The sequence below is a fragment of the Tachysurus fulvidraco genome, chromosome 4 (genome assembly GCF_022655615.1).
Source record: "Tachysurus fulvidraco isolate hzauxx_2018 chromosome 4, HZAU_PFXX_2.0, whole genome shotgun sequence".
NCBI lineage: Eukaryota > Metazoa > Chordata > Actinopteri > Siluriformes > Bagridae > Tachysurus > Tachysurus fulvidraco.
Genome location: NC_062521.1, coordinates 5,384,471 through 5,402,647, shown reverse-complemented (window position 1 = coordinate 5,402,647; position 18,177 = coordinate 5,384,471). Strand labels below are relative to the sequence as shown.

Below are 18,177 nucleotides of genomic sequence, written 5' to 3'. Positions count from 1 at the left end.
TAATTACATATTTAATATAACTATAGTTTATATTAAATTATATTTTTATTTAGTAGCCTTGTATTTATAATTAAAATAGTATTTACAGCTTAGAAGACAGATTTTCTTCAAGAACTTTCTTCTCAAACTTCATAGAATGCCGCTAGGTGGCACTGCAAGCAATGAAAAAAATCTTTTCAGTACTCAAACTGAAACTGAGATCTTTTAGGGTTAGATCAGCTGTTGATATTGTGGATAAGATGTATTAAACCACTGATACAACTTATTACTGATGTTGCAGTAATTGCTCAGTCATTTATAAATGTACTCTCTTGAGGATGTAATGCACAATGTGTACAGTCTATTATCGAAACTAGACTCACTCGACTGTTGATACTGACCATAGTTGAGGACATGATGGGAATCACTAGGAATCAATAGTGTTTAACAGAGGATTGCTCTTGGTTAGATACTGACTGCAGACTGCACTCATACAGCATCAGGGGAGGTTGCTGAATAGGCAGCAGTTCTTCTGCAAAATGTGCTTCCTGCATTATGCTGCAGTTAGGGCAAGACTATGTACAGTAAGTGCTTGTTGAAGATAATCCAATCCCAAGCAGTTAAAGCAACAGTCAGTCCTGCTAGTGTGGCTTTGTGTCACACATCTCGTCATTGTACCCAGTGATTACAAGACACTTTTGTTTCAGAAATGCAAACTTAGTCCACAAATACATTTGGGATGCAAAAATCACACGCCTATAATGAACAGCATTTCCTTGTGGATCTCTTCATGTGCATGGCAATATACAGAGAAAAAGTTTTGACCCCCCTTCCTGATTTTTTTGCATGCTTGTCACACTTTACATGTCGTGTTTACTTGTGTTATCTTTGACATATTTAAATTTGAAACATTAAAGTATGACAAACGTGCAAAAAAAAAAAAATCAGGAAGGGGGCCAACACTTTTTCACACCACTGTATCTATATATGAGCTGGATTTCAGAAAGACTCGTTAAAATCAATCCACAAGTGTGTGTTTTTCATAGTGAGCTAAAAGTGGGCATCTAACAAAGTAGGTTTTATTATTTAATAAAAGTTCGAACGTAACTTTAAGCCTACAAGAATGGCAGGGGAGGGGATTAAAACATTCTCATCGCTTTAATTGGCTGATTACACCTTTGTTTTAATTGCTATTGGATAACAAGCAATATCACGTGTCATCCTACAAACCTAAACTAAATTTGTTTAGCAAGGCTAATACTAATTTAAAAAAAACACATCGTTTGGACATGAGAAAGGAGACGAAAAGTTTAAAAAGTAAGTTTTTTTTTAATTGTTCAGTTCAACTTTAAGGTAAGCCAAGATTTTTTTTACCTTTAAAGAAATAATGGTATTTATAAAAGACTAGTAAACACAAGAACAATGAACAAAGTTTTTGCTTATGAGTGTGTTACTTTTTCCACGTCATGAATACAAAAGACTTCTCAGAATTGAGAAGTGTGTTTAATGCACCACACACATATGTAAAACATATATTTGAAATAACAACAACAATTTGTGCATATATTTATTTGTTGGTATAACCTTTGTGAATTGATTACTGCTTATTTCGGGATCTCGCGCTGTTCATTATCTGGCGAGGTCATTATTGCACCTACTTTACTCTAGCTTGCAAATCATTTAATGAATGAATGAATAAGTTGAACTTGATCATTTTTCTTTCGGTGTTATTGCATGTCACGCGCGGCAGCCAAGCCATTTGTGACGCGCTTCAGACGCGCGCGTCATCCAGGCGCGAGACGCAGCGACGCAGGACCGATTAATTTGGTTCCATCGGGACACGTGTGCTGCGTGGGGGAGGCTGAAACACGGGCCTGAGGTGTTCATCCCGATGCATTCTACAAAGAGGTGCATGCATTTGCAAAACTGAATTCCTGCCTCACACACTACACATCCTTAATGACTATCCCAGAGAGGTATCGTGACGATTTCCTAATGCCAGGAAGAGGTACATAATTAAAGATGCTGTAGGTTAAAACCCTACTTTTCTTCTCACGTTGCATATAAAGAATCAAATGGTGCTTTTCGGGGGTTTTTTTTGTTGTTAATCTCATTAGGTTCATATGAGGGGGAAAAAATCTCCTTCTGTCAAAGAGAGCGCATTGACGCAAGCAGCTTTGACGTCAGTAGCTGCAGTGAACGGGGGGAGAGCAGAGCGCCAAGAGCCTGTTGGATTGGAGCGTTCGTCTATGGCATTAGTAAAGAATTCTAAATTTGCATGAAAGGCGAGCATTTGCACGAAACCTTCCTATGAAATGATAAACGCAGAAGTGATTTTAAAAGATAATAATCAAAGCAGGATTTAGAAGTAACACTCATGTTATGTTTTCTTTTTAACATGCAGCAGAACAGCTGGCAATAGCTGCTGCTGCTATTATTATTACTATTATTATTATTATTATTATTATTATTATTATTATTATTATTATTATTATTATTATTTCACGTGCATAAAACGTGCCCTCCTCTAACATGATCTACGTCCCTGATTGTCTCTTGCATCTGTGTAATAAAGAGGGTGAGGACGCACATCCTTATTCATTCCGGGCTCCAACTGCTTCTCCCTCACATCTCGTTCAACAGGTGACGCACAACTTTATCCAAAGAGGTTGTCACGGGTCATGATGTGTAAAAACAATTATGTATTTACTTCTTCAAAAGATCATTATGATATAGGCCACGTTTTTGTTGCTTTCGTGCGTTGTGCGTTTTCTTGCCAGTTTATGAGTTTGTCTTCTTCGCACATGCGTCCTCCGGTCAGTGAATCCTCCTGTGCGCGTACACAGATGTAACGGTTTGCGTAAAGAAGTAAGTGAGATTATCATTGAAGTCAATTTGAGCTGAAGCCTTGGTGCCGTTTGCGGAGGAGGCCTCTGACGTCATTGGATCGTGAACAGAAAAGCAATAACCACCCCCTTTCCCCCTACACACACACACACACACACACACACACACACACACACACACACACACACACACACACACACACACACACACACTGCAGCCCTTTATTTACAGAAAACTGCTCGCCTCGTGCCAAAAACCCAGTCTGACCACTGGAAGTCCCTGAGAGTTAGCCACTACACTGAGATCAACGCTGTGCAAAGTTGAAGTACTTAAGGCGCCGGTTGCTGAAACCATGCCCGCTTGCTCGGTTCGCGTTTCCCTGGCAACTGGATCAGGCAGTTCGGCGGAGAGATTGATGAGGGCGCGCACAACTCTTTTAAATCGTCGTTGGAAGAAGGATCTCTGCGCAAGAGCCAAAGGTGCGACGCGGTGCTCAGCCGTCTGTAGCTTAGCGATTTGGCGCGTATGTCCATCTCCACTGGCCACACTACAATATCAAACGCTTCTCCCTGACGGTACAGATGTTACTTCATCTGTTGCCTACTTGTGAGTAACTGGGAAGCTCTGACAGTGATATAAAGTCGGTCCAAAAACACGCAGGATGTTTAGGGCATCCTTTTGGCATTTCAGTCCTATTCAGTCAAAAACATAGGGCAACATTTATCATATCTGTGCACTCTTTCTCTGAGTTGAAAGCTGACCATGCAAATGAACGCTATGGACATGTTTCAGTGGAGCAGCAGAATAAAAGAGCGACCCGCGTGGATACGTGTGCCACTACGGATAGGAGAGCGAGAGCTGAGCCGTGCGTTATCGTGGACGTGTACCTTTTTCCTGCTTCAGTATAATCCTTGGCACACGTGACTGAGCAAGTCACTTCGTATAGGTATTCCATCTTTTGTCATGGAAAGCTTGTTTCCGAGCAAGGGAAACTAGGAAAACTAGATCCTATTAGGTTTCCTGTAGTCGCGTTTCGTTTCTCTAACCTGCCAACTTTTCCCTGAGCGCGCGGATTTTTGGACGGGAAACCGCTGGAGTCTGAATGCACGAAATCTCGGCGCGCGGAGCTCCTGCTTTTCACCTTGCGGCCAAACGCATGTGCGTAACTGCACAGCGCAGAGAGCCTCGCTTTCACTCACGTCTCCCTTTCGAACATCAGAAGGCATTTCCAAAACATTGTGACCTATCTAGGACACCCAATGTCGAAGAAACGAAAAACTCCGGACGACGACGACGGAGGAGGAGGAGGAGGAGTAGGAGAGCTCGCGAGAGCAGAGGATTTCCCGTGTTCAAGCTGCGCTGACCAAGGTATGAAAACTCGAACCTTAACTGGTGATTTGACACAAACGTTTGAGCCTGAGCCAGACGGTGCGGGTGATGTGTTACTACATGAATGCCAAAATTTCCACCTGCATTTTGATGTAAACTGCGTATGGACAGGGGCACGAGATCAATGTAACCTTGGATATCCCACTCAAATGTACTGAATAAGTCACTCATCAAGGCAGAAGAGATGACGGACACATGGAGAACACTGAGAAAAAGAAATGATAGTATAAATAAAATTCTTGTATTATGTGTAGGCCTACACCCAGAGAAAGCCTTTTGAACCGCTCCTGTGAGCCAACATTTCAGCTGGAATGGGTTTTATTTTGCTCCATCACAACGCTGTTGTCCATGGAGTTATATAAGATGCATTCATCTGTACTTCTTCATATTAACACATCGTCTGAATTCACACCTTTCCAGGTTGATCCTGAGTTTGGGTTACTGTCTATGTGGAGTTTTGCTGTTGTGCCTTGGGTCTCCTCCAGGTTCACCGGGTCCCTCAGACCTGAATTGGCAATGAAAATTTGTCCCTAGTTGTAAATGACTCTGTGTGTGTGTGTGTGTGTGTGTGTGTGTGTGTGTGTGTGTGTGTGTGTGTGTGTGTGTGTGCATGCATTGTGCCGTTCTGACTTCTTCCACCTTACACCCTGTCTAGCATGACCAAAGAAACTCTAAACTGCTATTTTAAAATATCATGTGATTAAAGATGTATTTAAACTAATAGCATCACTACTTATAGCTAGTGTTCTCCCACCACTCCGGACAGTAACGTTTGACATATAGAAGACAGCAGAATAGTAGAAGTTATCTCTTAAAGTGTGTTAACATTGTTTTTAAGTTGGCTTTTTAATAATATTATGCCAGGCCTTGCATCCAGTGACCTTTCTGTCACATGGAATTTGTCTGCTATGTGGACGTATAGTGCAACGTCCAGGCCTGGCACAATCAGGCCTTTGAATAGAAGGGAGTCTGGCTGTGTTGTTTGCACACATTGTGTGACCCCACATGAATGTTCTTAAGAGGCCAAGCCAGATTGTGTGTCTCCCTTGGCTGGCATGAAGGGGGATGTGGGCACTTCCTTTAGCCTGTAGAGTGTGGCATCTGGGCATTTGCATCAAATATTGCACTTTCAGAACATACAAATTGTTTAGGAGGATTGTGCTCTTTACGTTTATATTTTACTATTAAAAACAGCTTGTGGCGGTGAAACATGTTACACAAAGCAGTCTTGCATTTTTTTTTCTCATTGAACCCTTATTCTTCATGTTTTCGGTGGCCAAGAAAAGGAGTGGAAGCTTAGAAAGAGATCCATTGAGATTCATATCAGGAGCCACAAAAGCCTTTTTGTCTGTCTAACTGAAGCAAAGGCTCGACCTGTCCATGAGGGGAACTCTCTCCAGGTTCCAGACCAGATCGGCCTTGTTTCCCACGAATGGTGAGACACGGTAGCCATGTCTAATTCAACATCGATCACGTGATTCTTCACAACCAAAAGAGGTTTGTGCCATCTTTCACAGCAACTAAAAACCTTTACCTCAATGTCTTGTTTACTGATTACAGTTTAGAGATGGTTCCAGGTGTCCAATTACATTGCAATATGATGTTCATAAATTGCAATTGTTTCCAATCTGCTGGTAGCACTATTGTTCCCAAACCTCTGTGCTCAGCTAAAACGATTAGTCAAGGCCTTTCAGAATAGCAGTTGTATCAATCAACATATCAATCATGCTTAAACAACTGCAAACCAATTAGATCAAAATAATTGGTTTTGGCAAGGCAATGTTGATGAGATGGTCACAAAATGACTACTCCACTGATGCTACGTTCATATTTTAAAACCGTCTGCTTTTTTAACCCGTATTAAAACTGGTGTGTCTGTCGCTTCCAAGTTGAGCTCAGTACATTAATGCTTCAGTAGTAACATTTTTAAATCTTTGTGGTCATAATGTAAACCTGAGATATGGAATTATGGCTGCATGTTAGAGATATTTGACCATGCAAAGTTAGAAATGATTTCTGTCTAGTGTGAGTAGCTTCTCAGTGTATCTAGCAAACACTAGTGTATTAGCATCAAATGTTTAATAAGGGTTAAGATTAAATAACACCACATTGAGACACACGTATTAATTCGTTCATTCATCTTCAGGGTTGTGGTTGATGGTGTGGTTGTCTGTAACGTGGATTATAAATCTGCATGGAACAAAACATTACTTGACAGTAATTTCTATTACTATTTGATAGCTGTATTATGATTAACCACGAATATTTTATGCTTCACATTAACAATAAATAAATAAATAATAAAGCAAAAATAATGTATTTTTAAGGTGATTAAATTTGTAATGCTTAGTTTTTTCTGACTTCTCAGAACTTGTATTATGAACTTATATGTAGTATATAAGATGGAATTTTAATTTATGTAATGATTTTGATGATGATGGAAAGGATACTGGCTAAGTATGGCTTGTTAGTACCGATCATGTGTTGGTCATTGTATAAGTAAAGTGCTACTGGTTGTACAACCTTAATACTGTTAGAGTTCTGCCATTATATTTCTCTGGAACAAAAGCAGTTTACGTAAATAGCTACATCATTGAAACTTGTAGAGCAGGAGTATAGTATTACAGAGCCATGGCTAATCCTACATCCTTTGCCGCCATTGTTTGGTACATTTGTATGACATCACAAATCCCATGACAGATGAATAATTATCTTGACACCAGATATTTTTCATAACAATCTTCTTAATTATTGTTTTGTTTAAACAGCAGTAACCTTTACAGATCCTAACATGTATCTATACAACTTTGAACAGCTATAGGTCTTATACAGTAAATAGTAAAAAACAAGAATATAATAATATAGAAAAAGGAACACTAGACAACGTTTACAGCATTTAGCAGACACCGTTATCCAGAGTGGCTTACATTCTTATTTCAATTTATGCAATTGAGGGTTAAGGGCCTTGCTCAGGGGCCCAGCAGTGGCAATTTGGTGGACTTGGGGTTCAAACCAATGACCTTCTGATTAATAGTCCAATGCTTTAACAACTAAGCTACCACATAATTGTCCTAAATTGTAGTTGTTGCTGAAAATTATTTTAGTAGGTGTTGCATAGTAGTGCTAGTGCAATGCATAGTAATATTATTTTGTTAAGTATAAAGTCGGACAATATTTCATTAAACTGTTGCAGCAATTGCTAGGCAGAGAATAATAATCACTAGTTCGGTTCAGGGGAAAACGGCAGGGAGTCGTTTGGGAGCTCAAAGAGTCGACTCTGAGCCGGAATTCCAATCACTAGTTCAAAAAAGCCTGTGCACTGGTTCTCACGTTAATAAGGCATGTAAAATGGGAATAAGTAATGGTAGAGGGAATTTTTTCATCTTCGATGAGAACGATTGTGATTTTAGAAATTGTTGTTCATTAGACAAATGAACAACAGATTAAGATAATCTTAAGATAATGTTGAGCCTATAAAAAAGAGACAATATATCGAAAGAAATGCTTTATTTTAAATATTAAAATCAATTATTATTTAATATTTAAATGAATTATTATGCTTCAATATAGAAGTGTACGTGTGTAGCAGTTCTGCATAATATCCACTAGATGGCAGCAAAGTGACAAATAATGCATTCAGGAACAACCTAAAAAACCCAGTGTGGGTTTCTTGAGCTTAAAATGCACTTAAATAAATAAATACCGTCTTTGCAGAATTATTTTAATATAATTTAATCATTATGGCCATTATTGAAATCTGTGAAAATATATAATATATATATAATTGTTGTTTATTGGAACAGTCGAGTTATTATTTTTGTCTTAAATCTATTTGTATTGTTCAGTGTATTTTAGTTTCCAATTTCAGAACACATTTCTACCAAAAATGGAAAAATTGTTTTTAGATTCAGGGTGATATTATTTATAGTTCTTTATTTTATTTAGTTTAAACCTGTTCACTTTATTGTCCAGGGAAACAGCAATAACTCTGACAATTCAGTAGCAATTATTTAGTGGAATTATTAGAAGTTTATAAGTATATATAAAATATAGTATAGAAGTATATATAATATATAAATAAGAATAAAGAATAAGTACATAATATATAAAATAAAAATAAAAAATGGAAGGGGAAAATATATATATTTTCCCCTTCCGTTTTTTATTTTATTTTTATTTTATATATTTTGTTAAATGTATAATTTTATTTATTTTAGTTTTTTTCTATCTTCGGGATTAAAAATAGATGGGATTAAATGTGTGTGTGTGTGTGTGTGTGTGTGTGTGTGTGTGTGTGTGTGTGTGTGTGTGTGTGTGTGTGTGTGTGTGTGTGTGTGGAGTAGGAGCACCAAATGGGTGACTGTGTTCAGGGTTGTATTGATACGTTTGATACGATAATGAACACAACGCTCCTCACATTTCTGCTTCTTCAGCATCACTTTGCTTGATATGTTTTCTGTTCTCTGCCACACCTTTGCTTTTACTTAAAAGTCGCCATGCCGCGTATCACAAATCTGTCACCCTGCAGAATTCTGAAGTACCGCTGCCTTCTCATCATACCGATTTTATAGTTTAGAATGAACAGTGATCGAATTTCACACTCACACCTCATTTGTGCGGCCTGCTAGAAGGAAGGGGGAAAGTCAGGTCCAGTTACTTTTACTTGTAAGGCGAGGAGTTTCTAGGTTTGTCTAAAACAACCACTAGGCAAAAAACACACAAAAAAAACATCCCTTTAAATATTCATCATGAAATCAAATCTCTAATGGTTCTTCACCCACATGATTACACGATGAACCACAATCGTCTTGTGTGAAAATTATTGCCGTGTGTGTGTGTTCTTTCTGTGCTTTAGGGGTTTCGGTTCTCTGGTTTGTAGGTTGACTGAAATCTCTATACTGTCCGAGTGTGTATGCAAGTGTGTGTGTGTGTGTGTGTGTGTGTGTGTGTGTGTGTGTGTGTGTGTGCAGGAGAGTTAGAAATTGTGCTCTGTATTGGGTTTTCACCCTGTCCAGTATGCCCCCTACCTTGTGTGGATAGATTCCAGTTTCCTTTCAACCTGCTGTAGGATAAGTGCTACAGAAATCTGATGCCACACACACACACACGCACACAGAAAAACCTGTGATGCCTTTGATCATATGTGTTTAATTTTGTGCATGTGTACTTTCAGATTAATGTATAAAAATTCTTACATAATTCTTACACAATAATGACTTAATCACCTGTGTGATAAAGAGCAGTGTCTCTTTTATGGGGTTTGTAGTCAGCTTGTGTTGACTTGCAGCAGCTGTAATATTTTCATATTAAAAACATGCTAGATCTTTATATATGCAAATCTTTTCAGCAGTACATTATATTTAAGGGCCAGAAAAAGACCATGCATTATGTTTTTTTAGCAGATAGTAAGATCTCTTTTTTTTTTTACCTGACTCTAAACCTGTCTGTGGGGGAAAAAGTGCACCTCTTGATGGTGTCAATCCCCTGAGGGATTGAATCTCCAGTAGGAAAGTAAACAAGAGTATTTCTCAGTTAAACAGCTCTGTCCTTCACCCAAATCACCTTGTATAAGAGACTAAAAGGGGAGTTGTTGTGTTTGTTCTCCAGCAGCACATTAAGAATGGCACGTGCTCTCCGCGGTTGGCGGATAAGTACAGAGCACGAGAGAGGTCGCCTTGCTTAACTTGTCTTTTTGGCACCTTTGTGCACGCACTAAGAGCGCCGTGCCAGGCAGCAAGGACTCTGCTATCACTGTGTAGAGCTTTCTGACATCACAGGCGTGTAAACCAGCAGCTGGATCGCTGCCACAGACGTGGGTGAAGTCAGGAGCACGTAACACCTCACTAAATATCGCAACTAAATATCAGTGAAGCAGGACACCGTGCTAACGGCAGACTGTCCGGAGTCTGATTTCTTCTGCTGAGGATTTTTTGCACCGGAGCCATCTGATTAACGTCAACTGCCGTGGTTTACTGTACTCAGTGTGGCATTTTAAACTGAAATACAAAATGCACTTGGTGAGCCAGAGAGAGCAAGGGAGCGAGAAACAAAATGACTACAGGGCAGGAAAAAAGGTAAATAGACAGACAGGTGGTCTTTCCAGGCCTTCTAAAGAGAGCTAAGGTTTTGAAAATGGACTTCGGGTGCTTTCGTTTTGATCATCAGTTTCAAAGAAAAGAGTTAAATGTTTAAGCAGATTTTACTGCATGACATGTCTTTAGCATTTACAAGTTCATTGAGCATAGAGTTTTGATTTACTAAATATATGATGCCTTGTATATTACATATTGAATGATGGTGATAAATGCCTGATCTGTACCATCGACATGTTCAGACTGAATCGGATTTCTTGGAGCTTTCTTGGAACCCATCTTTAAGACCATACTAATGTACTGTACTTCTAGATCTAGTAACTGTAGTCGCACATAAGTATACAGTGTACTGTAGCATGTTCAGTACGTGTAGTTCGATTAGCACGGCAATGAATCGCAGCCCGGTCTGTAAAAGGCTAAAGTTAAAAAAAATTATAAATGAATTTAAAATAACAATAATTATAATAATAATAATGTACGCCTTGAGTTGAGATGATGTTAGTGAATCAAAGTCTGTGTGCTTTTTAAATAAATGCATAAATCAAGGCAGGGAGTGTGTGTGTGTGTGTGTGTGTGTGTGTGTGTGTGTGTGTGTGTGTGTGTGTGTGTGTGTGTGTGTGTGTGTATACGCATGGACAAGAGTCATGCGTAAAGGCCTGAGCATGTGCTTGGCACTAATATCGAGGGCTTTGATGTGATTGCACACACTGAGTCCATTTAGACGTCTCTACTACAGACGTAAGCAGACAGCAGTGGGAAACACATTCAAGCCTAAATCTGCTATTTGTTTTCCTCGCTCTCTTTTTTCTTTCGTATTCTCTCCCTCTCTCTCACACGTTCCCTTTCCCATGCACTTTCTACCGTCTGGGAGGTGCTGACGCGTGTCATACACCATCATCATCATCATCATCATCATCATCATCATCATCTTTCAAAGTTAATGAGGGCAGAGACTGAGGTTTGAGATCAGCCTCTGTGAAACAATTCCAGGTCACTGGTCTCAGTAGATGGTGTGTGACATTCTTCAAACTCTAGCCTTACTTTGATGTGGGTTCACAGAATTACATTGGATATACATTACATATAAAATCAGAGACACTACTTCTTTGTGTGTGTGTGTGTGTGTGTGTGTGTGTGTGTGTGTGTGTGTGTGTGTGTGAGAGAGAGAGAGAGAGAGAGAGAGAGAGAGAGAACAAGAGAAAGAGACAGACAGTGAACACCCTCACATCGCAGTCATCAAACTCATACTTTCCTGCTGACTGTCTTTCTTTCTTTCTTTCTTTCTTTCTTTCTTTCTTTCTTTCTTTCTTTCATAAAATGAATCACAGGTGTTCCTGCAGTCTTCCGACCGATCAGTACTTCAATGGAGTGCATTATGACTATGATTATGATTGCATTATATAAAGATTGCAGTTCAGCTTTTAACTCTTCTGCTTGACCAGTTTGACATACAGTACGGTTTAAGTTGACTTTTCAATGCAGAATTTCTCCAGGGTTCATAAACACAACCCGGGAGCGACAGCTCCACTAACAAAGCCAGCTACAGAGTACAAACAGAACAACACACCTGTCCTTGAGAAAGAGGAAAAAAACCTTTGTATTATATTGACAAGCATGTTTGAACGAATCAGCTTAGCTTTCTCTAAAGACGCTAAAATGGAGGGATTGTACTTCAGAATTAGTGATTACTAATCAATATTATAATTTATAATTAAAATGATCATTTTTGCCCCAAATATATAGTTTGGTGTTCCTTGTTTTGCATGTAAAGCTTGTTATAAAGATTTCCTTTAAATCATGGATGAGACAGCATTATTTTTCCAATTGTATATTCTTCTTTCTTTTCTTTTTGGAACTTCTTTTGTGGTTCTAGCTGTAGCACTGTGGCTATTTATTTATTTATTTAGTTAGTTAGTTAGTTAGTTAGAAAGTTTGCCTATATTATAATTCTAGTTTTAGGTTTTTGAGTTATAAGCCAGGCTCAAAACTGTGTGATTTTGGCGACGGTTTGTTCGTCTGAGACAAATTTTGAAAATCCTCTGAAAATTCGTCTGAAAATCTTTTTTGAGATGGTTTGACATGGCCATCTCCTACAATAAGCGTCAAAACAAGAACCAATAGGAGCACCGAACCTACGTTATTGTCATAAACAAAATTAACGCTACAGATTGTTTTTGTTTGTTGCTTCCTGCCATTTTAACGCTGGGCTGAACGTGTCACGGATTGATGACGTAAAACCCCGGACAGGTCTTGTGTGCGTCTTATGTTGAAGCGTCTTGACTGTCGTACAGTCTGACATGATGACATCTGAGATCCTACAGTGTGACATGCGGATCATGTTCGTACAGTCTGACAAGCATCATAGATTCTAAAAAAAATAGCACAATCTGAGCGCAGCTTCAGTCTGAGTCAATTACACTTCATGCTATTAACCTTAAATTCTCTCGGGGGGAGGAGGAGAACGTCTTAATGTTCATTACACAACATATAGTATAGAGGTTGACACAAAATGAAACAGGTTAAACGTAAGGCTACGCTTGAGCTTGATCTCATTTAAAGTATGTACTGTATTAGTAATACATTTCATGGACGTGCGAGTCTTCAGTTTTGCTAGTGCTTTAGGAGTGTGTACTGTATGCACACACCACACAATGACTGAATGTAACCTCCCAGTCAGGGCAGTGGATCACAGTTTCACCGATGAGGGCATAGATGCTTGTGTGACAGCTATGTATCATCTGTGAGCCATTCGTTCCTTCGGACTGGTGAGAGAAGCGTTGCAGGCTCAAGGGCATCAGGCACAGATTTAGCAGGTCGGAGCTTCTATGCACGGAGTTAACACTACAGAGTCGTATCCTAAATGACTCACCTGGGCTGTGTAGTAGTGAGGGATTTAGCACAGCAGGAGAAATGTTCCTGTCATGTAGACAACTTTATGTCCATGTTTTATGTAAACACAAAATACAGACTTCACCTTTAATGTATTCAGTGACCACATCTATCTATCTATCTATCTATCTATCTATCTATCTATCTATCTATCTATCTATCTATCTATCTATCTATCTATCTATCTATCTATCAAGAATTCTTATATAGTGCAAATGAAAGAATACATTACAAATGCATACGTTAGAACTATAAATAAAACCATTGGCAAATAATAAAGGATGTTCATTCATTGCATGCGATATCAGATATTCTCCCAGTCTTAAGTGACAATTAAAATATGTGCTCCTCCATGGTGAAGGTTGGAGGCTAAATACCTATTAAGTGTTTGCAGCAAATTGCTAGCACACCAATGCCTGTGGTATTGGTGTGTGGATCGCATCCAAATATGTATTCAAATTTAAATAAAATAAATAAATTAACTAAATAGGGGACACGGTGGCTTAGTGGTTAGTACGTTCACCTCACACCTCCAGGGTTGGGGGTTTGATTCCCGCCTCTACCTTGTGTGTGTGGAGTTTGCATGTTCTCCCCGTGTCTCGGGGGTTTCCTCCGGGTACTCCGGTTTCCTCCCCCGGTCCAAAGACATGCATGGTAGGTTGATTGGCATCTCTGGAAAATTGTCCGTAGTGTGTGTGTGTGTGTGAGTGAATGAGAGTGTGTGTGCCCTGCAATGGGTTGGCACTCCATCCAGGGTGTATCCTGCCTTGATGCCCGATGACACCTGATATAGGCACAGGCTCCCCGTGACCAAAGTAGTTCGGATAAGCGGTAGAAAATGAATGAATGAATGAATGAATGAATGAACTAAATAATAAAGAAGTGCGTACATGAAGTGTGGCTGCCTGTCTTGTGTTCACCTACATTTTCAAGTTAAACCTGAAATCACACTTGACTTCCCAAGAACTGTGTAAAAACAGTGTGTGGTGACACCAACACCATGGGCCGTGTTTCCTACAACAGAAAGACCGTGTTGGAAGAAAGGCGACAGAAAGGACTTGCTTTTCTTCAGTGTGTCTACGACAGTTCGGGATTGAGTTTTGCTTTACCACTTCGTAATGTGAAGAAGTCTTCGGGCCGAGCTGGAGACAATGTACTCTATTTTGTGGTGAGATCTTGTGGTAAAGATGTTTTTAGCCCATTATACAGTGGTCTTTCTACATTTTTGCCTCATTCTTACGATCATCCACACAACAGTAGGCCTACATAGAATAACCTGTTGTAGGGCTTTCGCTTACATCAGGGATGCTTGCAAAAGTTTCAGAAGGTACTGACGGATCTACGGCTACTTTTTTAGACAAATCCTGTCTGTCTGCCCCATGAATGGAGTGTGTTTTGATTTCGATGCCCGACATGGTCGATGGTAATTCTAGTTCTAAAGGTATTTAACTTCTTACTATCGTCACCATGGCTTGCAGACTTGTGGCCTGTTGTTTGTTTCATCGTGTTGCAGTGTTGGAGTGGCGCTCGAGGAGTAACTCATTTCATATTGTATTTCATGAAGCGTGTCATGAAGTTTTTGTTCTGTTTTATGTTCAGCCAAACTCCAACAATGCTGGATTCTGGATTGTGGTTATTCATCAATTCCAAGCAATGTTTGGAGTTGTAGTTGGGTAAGAAAGTTCTGGAAGGAGATGCTTGGATGATGTGGAAACTACGGGAAAAGTGCTGCTTTCCAGTCGCACTGACAAAACCAATGATGTCTTGCGGCATTCCCGTACTTTAAGGAGTGGTGCACCTACAGAAGATGGATAGAAGCTTACTCTGTGATGTGCAGTAGATGATGGACCAGGATGAGTTAGCACATGTACATTTGGGTCAGTGTGAGTGCTTACATGTAGAATGTCTTCAACCTTCACACAAAATAATGGTCGCAACGGTTTATCTGCATTTTACCTACAGCCCGGCTCTCCCACGGTAAGTGTAGTATCTCTTGCGAACATTTCTGCATAGCGTGACGTGTAGAGTACCATTGCAGCCCGTGTTCTCTGTGATGAGCCTGAGCGATGTGATACTGTCAGAGACTACTAACAGGTTCTTGAACACTTCTTATCGTCAATGGATTGCAATAGCAGAATTGTCAGAAATTCTTCTCAACATCAACACTTCGGATTGCTTCTCGTTTTCAGTAAAGTATGGCATCATCACGATGGACAACTCCTTACGACTGTGGTGCAGAACAACATCTCGGAATGAAAAAGACTAGGCGATGTGAATATACGGGTATCAGTGTTCCTACTGAAGTGGTCGGTGTGAATATATTTATAAATTTGATTAGTAATTGTAATAGATTTGAAAACACAATCGAAGTCCTGGGATTTGACTTCTGGCAAACCGTAACACATAACTTAAACCACTCAGGGCATATTTTCAACCTCGTGTTTAACTGATCTAGGTCGTGGAAATAAACACTGGATGACTAACAGCTTTTACTGTAGATTTATTGGTTCATTTAGGAGGTAGATTTAAAGCTTTTGAGGTAGATAAAAGCATTTTATTCTGCTCAGCTGCTAAAGTGCGGCATCCTACACAACATGACAACTGCATTTAATAACGATGTCTAATAACGTCGCATGTAAACACCATAATGTTGTAGACGAACACTGGCACAGCCTCATGGCTTCAAGAGAAGGAAATACCACATAGTGGATGACAATATATTACTTTAATTAGCAAAATGATGATTTTTTTTTTACCTCTGTAAAGCAACAAACAAACAGACTACTGATATTATTCCAAATAAAAAAAAAGCCATCTGTTGCCTTTTTTTAAAATTATTATTATTAAATATAAAGCGCTTTGCATATGGCTCGTGTCCTACTATATTTACTGTGGTCATTTGACTGAACAAATGCCTTATCATGAATGGGAAGTGCCTAATCAGCCGAGCCATTGTAACGACGATAGAGACCTCCCCAGCTTACATACGACTTTGAACTTTGACGTCTTGTCTCAGATTAATATTTCCTTCCTTTTTTTTTCTGTTCACTTTGGTTGCAATTGTGGAGTTCAGCAGAGTTGCTGCCTTTTGTCTCCAGAGCGGTGATACATAATACGACAGACCGGATTGTGCCTACGTCAGTCGTGGTGTTATGAATTGCTTAAGCAAATATAAATTAAAGTGTGTCTGTGTGTCTGTGCACTTATATACCACCCAGGATTGTGTTCGTGCGTGTGTGTGTGTGTGAGTGTGTATGTTCCAGTAGAAGAAGCTGCAGCAACGCGTGCCATTTCCCTGTCGTTGGGGGGTACACAAGGTCCTGGAAGGCAACGTGAGTGGCAGTAACAGCATCTCTCTCTGTTCCAGCCTGGCCCATCTCTCACTGCATTGGCTGCAGCTCTGACGCAGATAGACCCCCCCTCCCTCCACTCCTCCCCTCCCTCCCTCTCCCTTTTTTTTTCATCTTTTTTTTCTCTGGCTGGCTTAGATGGGTTTTTGATTCATGTGCTTTCTGCACTTCCTCCCACTGCAACGTTCACCTCTGCTCGAGAGCAGCGCTTGTTTTTGTGCCTTTCCGTTTCTCTTTCATTTATTCTATTTATTTCTCCTTCAAACACTCAACCCTCTTTCTTCCTACAGTCCCGGCCAAATCTTTCTCTTCTGTCCGTGTTTTCTGTACTCCTCATTTGCTTAGGGTTTAAATACAATTCAGAATAAATCATGCGAGACATTTTCTGGTCAAAATAACATCATTGCAACAAGCACATGCTTAATTGTTATTATATAACTATGTTAATTATTTGTCTCATGTCTGCTGCACAATAATAAGCCTGTATTCGGTGGTGTGGGGTTTTTTTGTAAGGGGCAACCACAGAATAGCAGATAGCAGAGCCTAACATACAGAGTTTCATTATGGCACCTTCTTCTCACATGCTTTTTACAACACACACACACACACACACACACACACACACACACACACACACACACACACACACACACACACAAGAACAGTGTTTTAACATTGACTCAATGCCACTCTCATGTCCATATGCATCACCAGTATGTCATCCATTTACCCACTCCATTTATTACCACCTTTCGAAAGGCTTTTTTTTTTTTTTTTTTTTAAATATTAAAAACTATTTTCTTCACTGTTAAAAACATTTGGCTTGTTCACCACTAGTGCAGTTCCCCAAAAGCTAGATAGATAGATCAACAATTTAAAATTGTGAAAAGGATGAAAGCACTGCGCTAAACTCATAAGGCAACATGTGCATGGAGAACTCTTCATAAAATTTGCCCATTTTATTTTTATGGCACAATGGTCGAATTTCCCATGTGAAAAGCAGATGCTAAGCGAATGGCTTCTAACAGGCAGCACCGTTGCTGAAATAGTTGCAAGCAGAGCTGTGAGCACAAGCATAACTTTGCCGAGCCCCAAGGGACCAGTTTTTTCATACGCCTGTCTCTGACGTCAATGCTCTGGCTGTCCTGTGGATCGTCACAGCAGACGTTGAGAGAAAAAGAGCGAGCGAGAGAGAGAGAGAGAGAGAGAGAATGTGTGTATTAATGTGTGTGTGCGTGCTTGCGAGTGTGCAAAGACTGCAGTCTGCACTCAAGACTGTAGCCTGCTGCAAAATCATACCGTATTAAAAAGATGCATTTTGTTACAGAGCAATAATAGGTGTGTGTTTTATTTGGGTGTGTGTTCGTACCTTTTGTGCTGGGATGGGACAAAGCATTCGGGTGGCACATAAAACCAGGTGCTCGATGCCGAGGCCTCTCAGCATTCGACAATCGCAGGAAAACACACAGTGATGAAGCGTGGAAAGAAAGCTGAATAGGATCAAATACAGATACGTCATTATTTATTAGAATCATTTTTCGGCTTTGTTGTCTTTTTTTCGGCGAGTCATTGGAAGGGACTACGAAACGTTCAGAAGACCCGATTCATCTACATCATAACTCTGTATTGTA

At 39.8% G+C, this 18,177-nt stretch overlaps 1 protein-coding gene across 3 annotated transcripts in view; it reads left to right on the top strand.

The window, feature by feature from the left end:
- Window positions 1-3,943: 3,943 nt before the first annotated feature.
- Window positions 3,944-18,177, top strand: part of pde10a (phosphodiesterase 10A) — a 69,781-nt gene continuing 55,547 nt past the window's right edge. For 2 of the 3 annotated variants that reach the window (XM_027165946.2, XM_027165945.2), the window contains exon 1: window positions 3,947-4,194. In XM_027165946.2, the coding sequence (XP_027021747.2) occupies window positions 4,086-4,194 (109 nt within the window). In that variant the 5' untranslated portion in view covers window positions 3,947-4,085. Of the gene's footprint in view, window positions 4,195-18,177 lie in introns of all 3 variants that reach the window. The other variant, XM_047812419.1, reaches the window with a different exon arrangement.